We start from the raw sequence: 13443 nt of genomic DNA, 5'->3' as shown, positions 1-13443 counted from the left end.
AAACATATTTGTCACTCCATATCTACAGTGCACGAAGCGCAACTAAAATTCTGGGTATTACATGACTTTTATGAAAATTAAATGTTGGTACTACGTGAAAACAGCCCCGAAATTTATTAGGCTATATTTTTTTATTGAGGATTAAACTACTTCTACTTGACAAACTGAAAATAGCGAAAAGTAAGTAAGTAGTTCACAAAATATTACGAAGTAGAAGTAGAAGTAGCAAAAAAAAAGATCTATTTGAGTAAGTACTAGAAGTAGAGGAAAACTACTTGAGTACTTCGAAAAAGTAGAAGTACTTCATTACTGACCACCTCTGGCAATGACTCGAAATGAGTTGTGACTCGAAAGTAGTGACTTGATCACAACACTGCACCAAACCCCTGATACCTTTCTTATTCTTTCATCCTGTCCGCGAGTTAAAAACGTTGTCGACCACTGCCTTCCGTGATGCTCATGTGATGTCCAACGCGAGAAAATCTCGGGTCCTCCATGTAACCCGTAAAGTCAATTTATGAAGAAACCGGAAAATCATTCGGAAATATAAATACTGGAAAATCATATGCTCATGCATTCATTAAGTCATGAATACGTATTCAATATATACGGGAATAACACATCGTTTTCAAGATTGAGACATTGCATAGTCGACGTGACTTCTATTAAAACGTGAGTCACTCACGAAAAAGCTCCAGCTACTGACAGTTAAATTCTTTTACACGTAATGACTTAAAATAAACCAACATTCTAGGTTCTAAAGTAGTTGAACACAGGTATACAGTCGTACACCTAAAATCCTCCCAATACGTATATTATCAATAACGGCAAATAGCAGCTCGGTTTTGATTTAAATCAGCGATAGTTGAGTTCTAATGATCGTCATATATTATTTGTCGATTATAAGGTTCAAATCTTTGCCGGATTTTCCCATTTTTGACCAGAGCCGGTTCGGAACTCGGTTCAGTACTTTTTTTTTGGTATGGCCGGAGTCAGATCCAAGCCGGATCAGTACTTTTTACTAAGAATATGACAGCTTTACCCTCTTACAACCTCGAATCAATAGTTGAAGTGAGACGTTCATGGAAATAAACCACATGCTAAGTCCAAGTTAACCAGGGTTTTACCATACGCCCTCTTCTAAGAGGATTTGTACTCTTTTTTAAAACTTCTTTGAAAGTGTCCTCGGAGGACGCCGAAATATACTCTTTTTTGGTTAAATGTATGTAAAAATCAGTACTCAAGTAACGGTCCGGCAGGTGTTTCGGCATATGAGCTTGAGCGACGACCTTTTTTTAGTCAACACCACTAAATTCAAGTAAAAAGTGGGTAGATTTGGAGTCGTACGAAAATGCATATGATGACCTTTTTTTAGTCAACCCACCAAGAAGTAATAAATTTACAATTTTTCCGGATTTTACTCCGGTATCGTGAATCTGAAAATTTTGAAAAAGTGTCCTCTTTTCAGATTCCCAAAATATCGTAACCCTAAAGTGGGCATAAGTTGGGTTAAAACTTTGAGTTTTTAATTTCCTGTTCGCATCGTTTCAATCAATATTCGATACCATCCTGTGAGTAGATAATTATTATCTGATTTTTTCGGACCGGATCACGGTCATTTCTAGAATCCGGGCTAGGAGTCGGACCGGAGTCGGATCAAACCTTTAAAAAACGGTATCGGAGTAGTACCAGACAATTTGTCGATCCGCTTCGTCCTACGGGGCACTGAGGTCGATTGATATATGGCCATGGCCCACCCCACATCAGGTATGGCGGTGGTTCTCTACATATACACCGAATCTACCGTCTATACTAGTGAGGAATTCGTGATGGCGAGCATATCGTATACTTATGATGTAGCCTAATAAAGAACAATCTAGTTTGCAAATCCGTTGTTCCTGCTATCACAAACTCGATAGCCACTATACCTCTTCTTTGTTCCCAAATGTTCAGTTGATTTCACAGTCCTCGTGACAGTAAAACCTTCGTTCTTTCACAAAGAAGTCACTCAGATATGTAAATCACATTCGATTATGATTACTTGAAAACGCTCTGATCGGCGTGATCGATTACGATTACAAATACGATTGCCCGTGTCTTGTTCATTGTAGCAGTCAGTGGCGGCTCGTGACAATATCGGGTGGTAGGGCGAGGGCTGCAACCGACTTTTTTTGTCAACATGGCGCATTCCAACATAAAAATGTAACTTAATCATTGTCCCACGAATTTCTCGATAACAGTGATTTGTAACCTAGGTGCCGTGAGAGGCTCACAGTTGAGCCTTGACTTGAAATGTATAGTAGCAAATGCCTTGGTCATATTTTTATTCAAATGATAAAAGAGACAGATACAATGCGATACATCACTACTGTATAACTGTCACAGGAAGCAGTATAGAGTACGGCTGTCGGCTGTAATAACTGTAGATTAAATTCGCTTGTTCTATTTGTAGTTGAGTATAATTAATTATTTCTGCTTGTGCCTGAGTACAAGCATTTACTTCACATCTGGCTCTGTACTACACATATTTCTCAGTCAGTACCCATGAGTCATTTTACCACAGGCTATATCTTCTTATCATGTCTGTAAGCATCCCAAAACTATAGTGGAAGTAGAAGTTGAACGTTTTGAACACTAGGCTACACTAGTTGTTCATAACCGCCAGTTTTCGTGTATTCTGAAGTGCTGGAATCGTGCCCCATCCTACATTCCTGGAGGTATCAAGCCAATGATAGTTTTGCTATAAAATAGCGGCTCTTAACCTCTTTCCACCCCGGCGCCTCTTCAGCGTTTGTCGTTGTGAGCTGTATCGGAAAATGCATTGCCGATCTGCTAAATTAGGAAGTTAACTAAAAATAGAGCAGTAGAAATACATTTACTGATTATTATGTTATCTTACTCCCGGAAAAGAGGCACTGCCGCATTTTGTTTCCAACTTCAACATGCATGTGACCCAGATAAAGCATCTCAAATGACGACAAACGTATCATAAATCTCTATATCTCTCCCACTCTCTATCTCTCTCATTAAAGGAAGGAAATACTTCTCCTTGACAAACTGTAAATAGCGAAATGGAAGTAAGTAGGACACAAATATGAGGTCGAAGTATAGCAGTATAGTGGTAAATTTACTGGTGGAAGTGCTGTGACTGGAGGAAAACTACTTTGGTACTTTGATAAAGGAGAGGTAGTTCGATACTGACTACCTCTGGGCACAAAGCGGATGAATACACATCATTCGTCTTTATCACTATTAAACATTTTTACCAGTCAATTAGGCTATACTCTTCGTCAGCTCGTGACGGGGCGTTTACTTTTCTGAAATCATGGGGCATGTGCTTCCGAAAGTTTCAGGTCACACATCAATCACGGAATATCGCCTCCGAATTTGATGCAAAGTCGCAAACAAACGAAAAGACAATATCGCTTGTCCATCCGAGCCATGAGAGGGAGCTCCAAGTTAGTGATTACAGCTTAGTCGATGATTGAATTCGCGTGGTTGATTTGTACGCACGTTGCGAGCCTATTACTCGGTCTTCCGTAATCAATTTGTCTACTTCTCGCAGGACTGCGATCCACCTGTGGTTTAGTACGTCCAACCTGCGAACAGTGAATGTCGATGTGCAATTAAGTTAGGTGGTTAGGTGTCATTTTATCTTTCGCTGGGAATCCACATCGAAGTTCTTTCAAGGAGATACGATACCGCACGGATGAACTAGGATCTTGCAGATTCTACGATAAGATGCAGGCGAGGGCCATACCTTAAAGCATTCATGTCGCTGATAGTTGTGGCTTAGAAGAATGCGAGAAATATGTTGCTGATATATTAATACAAATATTATGTGCATAGCGGGTGGTAACCGTATTAACGCAGAATAACCTAGATTACACGAAGAAGTAGGCCTCCGCTTGATAATGACGAAGCTCGGGTATATTTTGACCCTGTGATACGCTATAGTGCGATGGCATCCACCTTGTCATAGACCAGTTGTCCCCAGTCTTTTTGCGGGCACCGCGTTTGTGAACCCTGTCAAGAGACCTTGGCTTCCGCTTTGATCACCATGTTATCGCGTAGATGACCATGAAAATGTAATGGGCACATTTCTTAATCCACTTTCACATGTGCAGACGAGCTCAATGTATAACCCCCTACATCATCACGCCGGTTCGTCAATGCTTTCAAAAGAGGCCAGATGTCGAAACATTTATGAAGAGGCGATTTGCCCAACCAGGTGAGCAGTTGTATAAAGCTCTAACCGCTCTAATATATAACGGTATAACTGACTCGATCTCCTCTTTATAATCCTAAATTTCCGATAATCTGTCGGACAACCAGTATAATCAGTTCCAGGGGTTCCCAAACTAGGGGTAGCGACCTCAACGGGGTCGTTTGCCTATACTCTGGCGTTGCGGGCACGAAATTAAATACCAAGGACTAATACATGAATGTCAATTGAGTGGATGCTATCGGCGGCTCATTTCTGAATGTTTTAGTTCATTTTTTAAAATGAAAGAAAAAACGACCGCCGAGGAATGCGAACCCGGCAAACAAGGTATCAGATCAGTCGAAGCGACATTTTAAAGGGCCACCTACTATAATGTAAAGTCAGTGTCTGGGCATTCGTGTGAAGATTGAAGTGTCTGGAGCATAGAAACCAATAGGACGCTAATTTTTCCTTCCTTCCTAAAATTATAAGTGACCGGTATCGCTATGTGTTCATACACGGACACACTCCCACGGCGCGATCGAATAAGTTATCGATCGTTATCTGTATTTCGCGTGACGCAGATTCCACGTAGCAATACTTGCTTACTTCGAATGGATATAGATTGAAATCGTTACAGAAGACCAGAAACGTTGCTACAGTCTTGATTGAGTTTCTTGATGTAAGGACGAGTTCAGAATTGTCCAATTTTCAAATGGCAGTACCCTACTGTCGTACAACTTCGTGTGCAACAGGGTGATGCGTCTGTGGTAATTGACGTATCCATCGTTGCGTGGCAATGATCAAATTTTTTTTCGCGACAGCGTTCATACGCTGTGATGGCGAAAGAAGACGGGCCATGAAATACTGATGAAAAATGCCATGCTGAAGTAGATGCGCCTTCTCACCATTACATGTGAACAAATACTGAAATTTATTTCAGGCATATTCATGGAGATAGTTACGACCAACGGTCTCCCCTGAGTGAAGACTCGGGAGTGGGCTCAGGCTCTGATCGATCTCCCCATTACGCGGACACGGACGGTAACGTTTCATATATCATGATTCTTGCTCTTAGTTGTTATGCGTCGTATTCTGAATATTTCCATTGTACTGAATATTACATCGGGACGAGAATCTTGTCATTTGAGCAATCTTGATACATTCGCTACTTTTGATAATGCGGAGAAAATGTGGAGTATTCTAATCCGAGCATACCGTTGTTATACGCAAGTAGCTGATATAATTCATACTCTCGTAAAGACGGGGCATCGTGATAAGTACCGACGGTGTAGGGGGAATAACGAAATACTACTCCTCGGAGCAGCCTACTGTGGATGTGGCCAGTTTGCAGTTCTTATTCCAACGGGTATGTTTTTAGACCACTTATCTCAGTTGGAGCAATAATTGCGAATATTACATCTTCTAATGTCGTAGTGATTTTGCGTTAGTCGGAAAGACCACTTGGGTTTTCGTAAGTATGAATCTGCTAATAGATGCTGCAAGTATATCCGTGCCCTCCAACGTCAACTTTTTCAAATTATTCACCCGAGTAGGAGAGCGGCCTATATCCAGGGGTGGACAAACTGCGACTCACGAGCCGCTTGCAGCTCTTTAATGAATGCAAATGAGTTTCGCCAGTGGTTTAACCTGATTATAGATTGATGTATTCGATGACGTACTACGAATATGCCTGTTACTTTCGTGTTTTTTTTCTTTCATGATATACGTCACACTTCTAAAACTGGCAGGTTAGTTAGAGCTCGAATCGAGTTCCCATATAAACGTTTCATCCGCGACAATGGTCAGTCAATCAACGATAAATCATTGTGATCAACAATGAACTTGATAAATAATCAACTAACACAACTCACGATAATTTCCGGGTTAACAACACGAATACGGCTCTTCCTTTTGTGTAACTGGTGCACAGCGATAATTGCAAGAAAAGAAAGTATATGAACAGGGAAATATACGTTTTGAAAACAGAGTTCGACGAAGACTTTACATTCAGTGATAATAGAGGTATAAACCGCTGTGCCCGATCTGTCACGATTCGCTCAATAATTGCAAAGTTATTAACGTGAAACATCATTATGAAACCAAACATCAAAACTTTGCAACGAGTCACCCAACGTATAGACAGATGTTACGGAGTAATAAGATTACCGTGCTGAAACCTTCCTTGGATGATCAGCAGCACTCGAAGGAACTGTTATGTAGCCTACTCCATTGACGTAATGTCAGCCTGATGTCAAACACCTTGTAGCCCAGGTGGGGACGCACTGTATCACCAGTCACCACACAGTAACTTCATTCGATATATTACATTCCATTGTGACGAGTGCTGTGGCTCTTGAAAACTTTGATTTTTGATGTGCGGCTCGCGCATGGAGGAGGTCTGCCCACCCTTGCTATATACTTTCCAGGTTCTCATGTATACTTCCACGTGAAGTATATGTTTCATATGTAAATTGCTGCTTCTATTTGAGTAGAAATATATTACGTATGCTCTAATACTGAAGCTGACTACTTTGTGTCCCTCTGGTCACACCATAGTAGCACACATCACCAATTCCCCTACGTGATGAATTCGATCCCGATTTTGTTCAGATGATGAGCAATATCAACATGCGTCGTCCATCGACACGACATCAAGGGCAAGTTGGAATCAGCACGTGGAAGCTTCGAAACCTTCAAAGTCTGGATCCCCACGACACAATCACGAAATGGCAATGATGCCGCCATTGGCAGTGCCCCACTCGGGATACCACAAGCCGCTGTCGTCCGATGCCTACATCTATCCTGACACGCCTCATCATGTGACACCGCAGGTCGAGACGGATATATTTGGCACGCCGTCCATTCCTGGGAACACACACCGCCAAACACATCATAATTATGTTCCAATTGGTAAACCCGACCCGACGTATGGCAGCTTCCACCAGTCAAATAGGTGGCCGGTGACGAGCGCCCTGTATGTGCCTCCTCCGTATCCGATGTATCACAACGGATTCCTTTTTGCTCCACCCTACCACCATCCTACGGATGTGTGGCAATCGCAGCTTCAATCATCGGGCGAAGTGGATCTGAAGTATGGCACCGTTTCTGCAACACCTATGTCAGTTCCAACAAAGGGCTATCACGGTAAGTTGTGTAAAATCCAGCCGATTTCCTGTATGGGCCCAGTCACTCTATTGAGATGTCCAAAGTAATCATTGAAAATATAGTACAAGTGGCTATGACGCCGTCAATATGTTCTCTGACCGAAATAGAGATATCTAAGTAAGGCAGTGGTCGGGAACCTATGGCTCTATAAGATACGGCTCTTAAGAACTCTTCAATTTTTTATCAATATTCCAGCAACTCGTTGGTAAATTTTCATGACAGCGAGAATAATCAGAATAATGTTTCTCGTGGCAGCATAAACATGTCTTTTAGGGGTCAATACAGTGGAGTATCCAGGGTTAGGGTATCATGCTACCACATTTTCAAAATGGCGAAATTTGAGTTGCTGTCGCACCGCACCATGCACCACTTGCGAATTCAAGCTAACCATCGCACGCCTCGAAATCTTGGATTCCACGATACCTCGATTGTCGAAAGAGACATGGCGACACTTGTAGGAAAACGCAGTTTTCAAATACACATAGTCTTCCTTATCCACGCCGAGAAATAAAATGACTTGGAAGTGAAATTTACAATTGAAAATTCGAAATAAAAACAACGCCATAGCTATCCATTTTCTTGATTGGTTACTAGCTTTCCAGCACCACCGTTAAAATGTAGCCGTGTAACGCAACATTGCGTTACGCCGAATATTTTGGAAGTCGATCAATACTTGGATTTTCAGAATCAGCGCGAAAATTGCATTTGATTATTATCAGTGATCATGAATTCTAAGCTATTTATATTTGTGCTGTTACACACAGGTGGGGATTGGCCAGTATGTGCCTCATCTTAGCCTTATCTCACCTTTCTCGCTTTGTTTACGAACAATAAACATGAAAATTCCGTGATTTCGGGAATAAAAATGTTCGAAATCTAGACATTCATGATAGAAAATATTAATAAATCTGATTGATTGATTGATTGATTGAAGATACCAATAACCATGGAGGGTTCACAATTTTCTTCACATCCCTGACGACATCTGAGGCACTGCCTCACTTTCCTCCCCTAACCCCACGTCACTGACGTATCAAACGGTGGGTATGTACTGATGTGGTGACCAAGACCATGTTTGGCTCCACCTACCCATGTGGGCAGAAAAATATGGCGAGCACTACGATTCCCATGTATTAGTGCTACCAATGCGTCATGTATTTCGATTGTGACGTAGCAGTTGTTTGACATGTATGGCCCTTTCGGAGTTACAATTGAAAATATTGGCCTCAATTTCAAGTCATCAAGTAATCGGTGTCGATAAAAATCACTATCTTTCAAATGTTCGGATTGCTCGCGAAATGCTGCTGTAACGCGTGAGAGCGACCAATCATTCAATAATCGTGTGTTTTACTGAGCCTTTATTCCCTCACAAACAAATCGATCACAGACGAAGTGATCGAAACTTGCAGCTTACGCTGTCGTAAACTAGTAAGTAAAGTAATTTAACAGAAAATATATATCTCTGTTTTCACCTAAACCAAACCTCTTGTATATAGTTTATATACTCCTCAACCATTGGTGCAGGCTCGAATTGTATCATATCAATATGTAAATGCGTAATGTATTGCATCTTATCAATTTGTATCTCTATATTCTATTAATAACGCCGATATACACAATTTGTTATATGCAAGTTACTTGAATAATATTACAGTTACACAAAGAATATAATTCAAATGTCGGACGCACTGCTGTATAACGTCTGACTCAATATGTCAGCGGCCATCAATGAAGCTCGAATGATGATTTGTTAACGTCCCATAGTTGACCGTTGAATATCTTGCGTTCCTTACAAACAACGTATACGCTTGGTCAATGCGGATCACGACTGAGACTAAGGCAGCATATACAACTGACAAATTATATCGTCGTTTAAGATACCGTATTATCGGTTTGTAAATACGGTAGGTAGATCGTATTCTAACCATACCGTTTGCGAATAAACATGTTGCTGGAATAGAACCCATACAGTCTATAATATAATGCCTTGGGCTATCATGTATATGGCATATACGCTTGATAATAGGACATTCTCGTCAAAAATAAAAGTATGGAGTGGGAGATAACATCTAGTAGCATTTGACTGGTCGGCCCACAAGCGATCGAGAAGTTTGAATCCGTCCCGCGACCCAAATTAATTTTGACACCCCTGATCTATATTAAGATGTCGTGTTAGAAGTTCCTCCAGTAAAAGTAAAGGATAAAATAATTCCAAGTAGTAAGTTCCAAGTAGGGAGTGGCGTTATAAGCTTTCGTTAATCGATCGACGCACAACAGGACGGAAACGTCTCGCGATTCCGAGATTTGACTTTAGGGATTAAGCAATGGCGCCGAAATGGTTGAACATAACAGAGGTACACTCTGTCACCGGGATGCAAAAGCTACGTCATTCATATAAAGCAGGGTTCCCAACCTCTGGGGTCAGGGCTCAACCATCGCATAAACAGTATGTAAAACCTAATTAATGTACTATCACCTCATCTTGTATTGTATTTATCATTTAATCATAGCCTTTATAAGAGGCAATATGATTTGACAATTCTAACTACCGATTACTGTATTAACCATTTTCAAATTAAAATATCGTTTCTTGTTTTTTCAAATGATTGAAATAATACGGGGATATGGATTTTTCATGATTTTGGTCCACGGCTTGTAAAAGGTTGGGAACCCCCGATGTAAAGTAATGAAAGTTGATCCAAACATATTGATATCGTTTGCATCGAGTAACTGGGCTTTCAAAACTGTTCTAGTAGAAGTGGAGGTATAGTCGAAACGAATTGAAGTACTGCGAAAAGGCATAGGCGTTACGTTACTGACAAACCCCCTCGTTTCCAGATCGAAGCACGACCGCTGCAAAACGAGTCAGATCTTGTCGACAGGGATATTACTCTTCTGGTGAAGGCACTCCCAACACTTCACTTACAAGGGGGCATGCAGTGACGGAGGTATGTTGACATTGTTTCGTGTTTATCCCATTCACTTAGTGATTGCTTCTTCTGTATCTGCAGATACCGGAAACCCGATTCTGCGCGAATTGCAAAACCCACGATACTGCGTTGTGGCGAAGGAGTCAGAAACATAAAAAATACGAGTGCAACGCGTGCAGTCAGTATGAAAGACTGAGGAAGGTAGTATATCAACGTCTGCAATGGTCGGAGGGGATCAAAGTATTCAGCGTTGCTACCCAAGTAGAAGTAACGCCATATATTATTGAATTAAAGCAGAAGTATAAATTTCCGCTAAACGGTCAAGACCGCTTCAAGTGGAAGAAGAAAATGTAAGATATAAAAACTACTACAGTTTCAAAAATCGGACAAGGTCGAGCTGTCGCATACTTGTAGCGGCGAGTTGAAGGTGGCTCGCTGCTATATTTCAGTCTGCTCGAGACTAACGTAAAATAAATAACGACTAGAAATAGGTAGAATTGTCCACAACAGTGGTTCTCAACCGCCGATCCGTGGCGAGTTTCCTGTTAAAATTATACATCAAATTATATATCTCAATTCCAAAATGCAAGAAGTTGGGGCATGTCCATTAGATGAGGATTTACTTAGAACCGTGGAACACATGTTTGTAAGTTGTTGCAATACATAGAGAGTGCTTAGTTCACCTTGGACATACGTCACAGTGATGCAAGTGTTACGTTTTGTACGAGTTAAGTATTGGTGCTCGACTTTTAATGGTCTTTTGCACCAGATCTACTATGAGAGTATTATAATAGTTTTACATCATTATAAATCTCGACCAGTGAGTATAGTGCAAGTGCTATAGGATACCGCTTAAAAGTAGCCTAAAACTCGTTTCATACAAGTTATATGTAAAAGCTACGAAGACTTAGGGCGGACATCCTAAAGTTGGATGATCAATAAAGTAGGCTTACCATATTCTGGAAATCTAAAAAAAGGACACTTTTTCAGAAATTTGAAGCTTGCAAAACTGGAGAAGAATTCTCAAAAATCGGTGAATTTCTCCCACTAAAAAAAGGTCAACTTTCCGCTCAGAGCTCAAATTACCCTTTTTCTCTCCACATTGATAGGTGGTTGACTAAAAAAGAAAGGTCAACTTTTTGCTCGGACCTCATATCACCGTTTTTCACTCCGAAATAGCCGCAGGAGCGTCACTTCTGTGCTAATTTACGGCATATCACTCGCATTTTGCTCTAAATGTGACCTAAATTTTCAAAAAAGGACAAAATCTCATAAGAGAGGACAAAAGGGCGTCCTCCGAGGACACTTTCAAAAATGTCAAAAAAGAGGACAAATCCTCTTGAAAGAGGACGTATGGTAACCTTGAATAAAGTCGATTATCGCGTTCGTCAGGATTTAAGAGCCCTGGATTAAGAAAACCGGTTGATCGCAGCGCATAACGTTAATTTCAATCTCATGATTACCGGAATAAATTAGAGATCTATAAAAATGCGTACCATTCCTACGCGCAAACAGTTCCGATAATGACATTGACGATTGTCACCTAGGCAATGGCTTCCCTAAACAACGGGTTATGTACCCCCCATTGCAGATGGGTGTGAATATTTTTATAATCCGCTTAGCTGCACTGTAGTGATTACACACGACTTCCATTTCGCGATGATAGTAATTCCACTTATTACAGTCGCTGTATTTGTATCAGCAGGCTGCCATTTCATCAAGAAATTGACACCTGACAGCCAATAACGCGTTTTGGCATTGTGATGCAACAGATGACACCACTGGATTGAAAACTCGGGGACACCTCGAGTAATCATAGCGCGTAACCTTTTCCAACTTTATGTTTCGCTATTAGCAGTTTTTAATCGCAAAATTAGCATTCTTCCGGATCAGCTAACTTAACGATCACCGTTCTAAAACGTACTTTGTTAAATTTCGACAGTGCATTTAGGCGACAGTTCTCAGTGTAACATAGGTTATAACAAATAGCACAGTCGCATTTCTTTTGAAGGGTACCGACCGAACAATCGCAGTCACAACGCCTTGCAGTAACTTGATAAACTCAGTACTATCTAGTATCAAAATGAAATCATTGAATGAAGTTCCCAACCCATTTATGTGGCAGCCATTTGGAGTAATTGAATTTAGGGTGCATTTCGTTCGACGTTTTACTGGTCCGCGATGTCAAAAAGGTTGTGAACCACTGTTCTTAAATATATATATAGCTGTCGTAGTTCGGGAGATATTTCACGCGTCTTTTATAAATTTCTTGTAATTTATATTCGCATTGTTTTATTTTCACCAAACTATCAGTTCCAAGCCATGCAAGTGTAGATGTATTACTTAATACATTACCGTTTCTCTTTCATTTGAAAAACATTTCGTCTCTTACGCAGACGCCTCGACCAATGTGTCTTTGGAACAAACCTATTAAGAGGAGGAAAAGGAAAAGTCGGAGTTGATACTAGATATTTGCAGAATCCGTTGCGGACTACCATCATGTGCTATTCCATGCACTAGCCTAGACTAGTGTTGCCGATCCGGCCACAACGGGCGCATTTTTATTGTTTTCATTCAAGTTTTGAGCATCATTCAAGTTGTGGCTGGTTTTGAAGCCCTAACGCGATTTTATCATTACTCTGCGCAAGTGTAAGGAAATTTCGCTAAGCAGTTTCGAAGTTGATGACTTCGCTGTCACATGCCGGCATGTCATTGATTTTTTGCGAAATCTCTCCGTAAAGTTTTCCAGTGCGTGTAAGTCACCGTTGATAGAACAGCTTCGTTTGTTCCCTTGTTAGCCTTTCAATAAAATGTGAAAATATACACGAAGGAGTATGGTTTGTAGATCAATATTTTGGCTTGCGTACACAGGTAATGTAGTTAGTAGGTGCCGTATCGGAATGGATTCCTGCACCGCTAGGAGGCAAAAAATCCGAAGCAGTTCAGTCTGACTGCTGTTTCCAATGTGTGTATCTGATTTTTGTATATCGAACAAGCTATTCGAAGCAATGCATTTATATTAGCGTCCTATTTCAGTTAACTTAACTCAACTCCAGTCATATTATACTGATGAATCTATTTTGGGAGTTGGCGTTGTAGTACATTCGCGGCCATCGGCTCCCAATTCTCGGCAGTAGCACG

General features: G+C 40.9%; 1 protein-coding gene across 1 annotated transcript; it reads left to right on the top strand.

Annotated features, from left to right (window-relative positions):
* The first annotated feature begins 3519 nt into the window (after positions 1-3519).
* LOC145452115 (uncharacterized) lies at positions 3520-13131 on the top strand. Its single transcript, XM_080330331.1, has 7 exons — positions 3520-3747; positions 4128-4231; positions 5148-5248; positions 6818-7351; positions 10211-10320; positions 10384-10503; positions 12699-13131. The coding sequence occupies exons 1-7, from the start codon at positions 3742-3744 to the stop codon at positions 12762-12764; spliced, it is 1041 nt and encodes a 346-aa protein (XP_080186457.1). The 5' UTR covers positions 3520-3741; the 3' UTR covers positions 12765-13131.
* Positions 13132-13443: the final 312 nt, after the last annotated feature.

Source organism: Botryllus schlosseri, chromosome 12 (assembly GCF_051294905.1).
Source record: "Botryllus schlosseri isolate E-star chromosome 12, Bs_hap1, whole genome shotgun sequence".
In the NCBI taxonomy this organism is placed as follows: domain Eukaryota; kingdom Metazoa; phylum Chordata; class Ascidiacea; order Stolidobranchia; family Styelidae; genus Botryllus; species Botryllus schlosseri.
The sequence above is the reverse complement of the archived record's forward strand: the minus strand, read 5'-3'. Positions and strand labels throughout refer to the sequence as shown.

What these genes read in the sequence shown, in the direction of transcription:
- LOC145452115 (XM_080330331.1), top strand. An exon ending in CCATTACGCGGACACGGACG is followed by an intron (nt 5,249 to 6,817) that starts GTAACGTTTCAT and finishes GATTTTGTTCAG; the next exon opens with ATGATGAGCAATATCAACAT. An exon ending in TCCAACAAAGGGCTATCACG is followed by an intron (nt 7,352 to 10,210) that starts GTAAGTTGTGTA and finishes CCTCGTTTCCAG; the next exon opens with ATCGAAGCACGACCGCTGCA.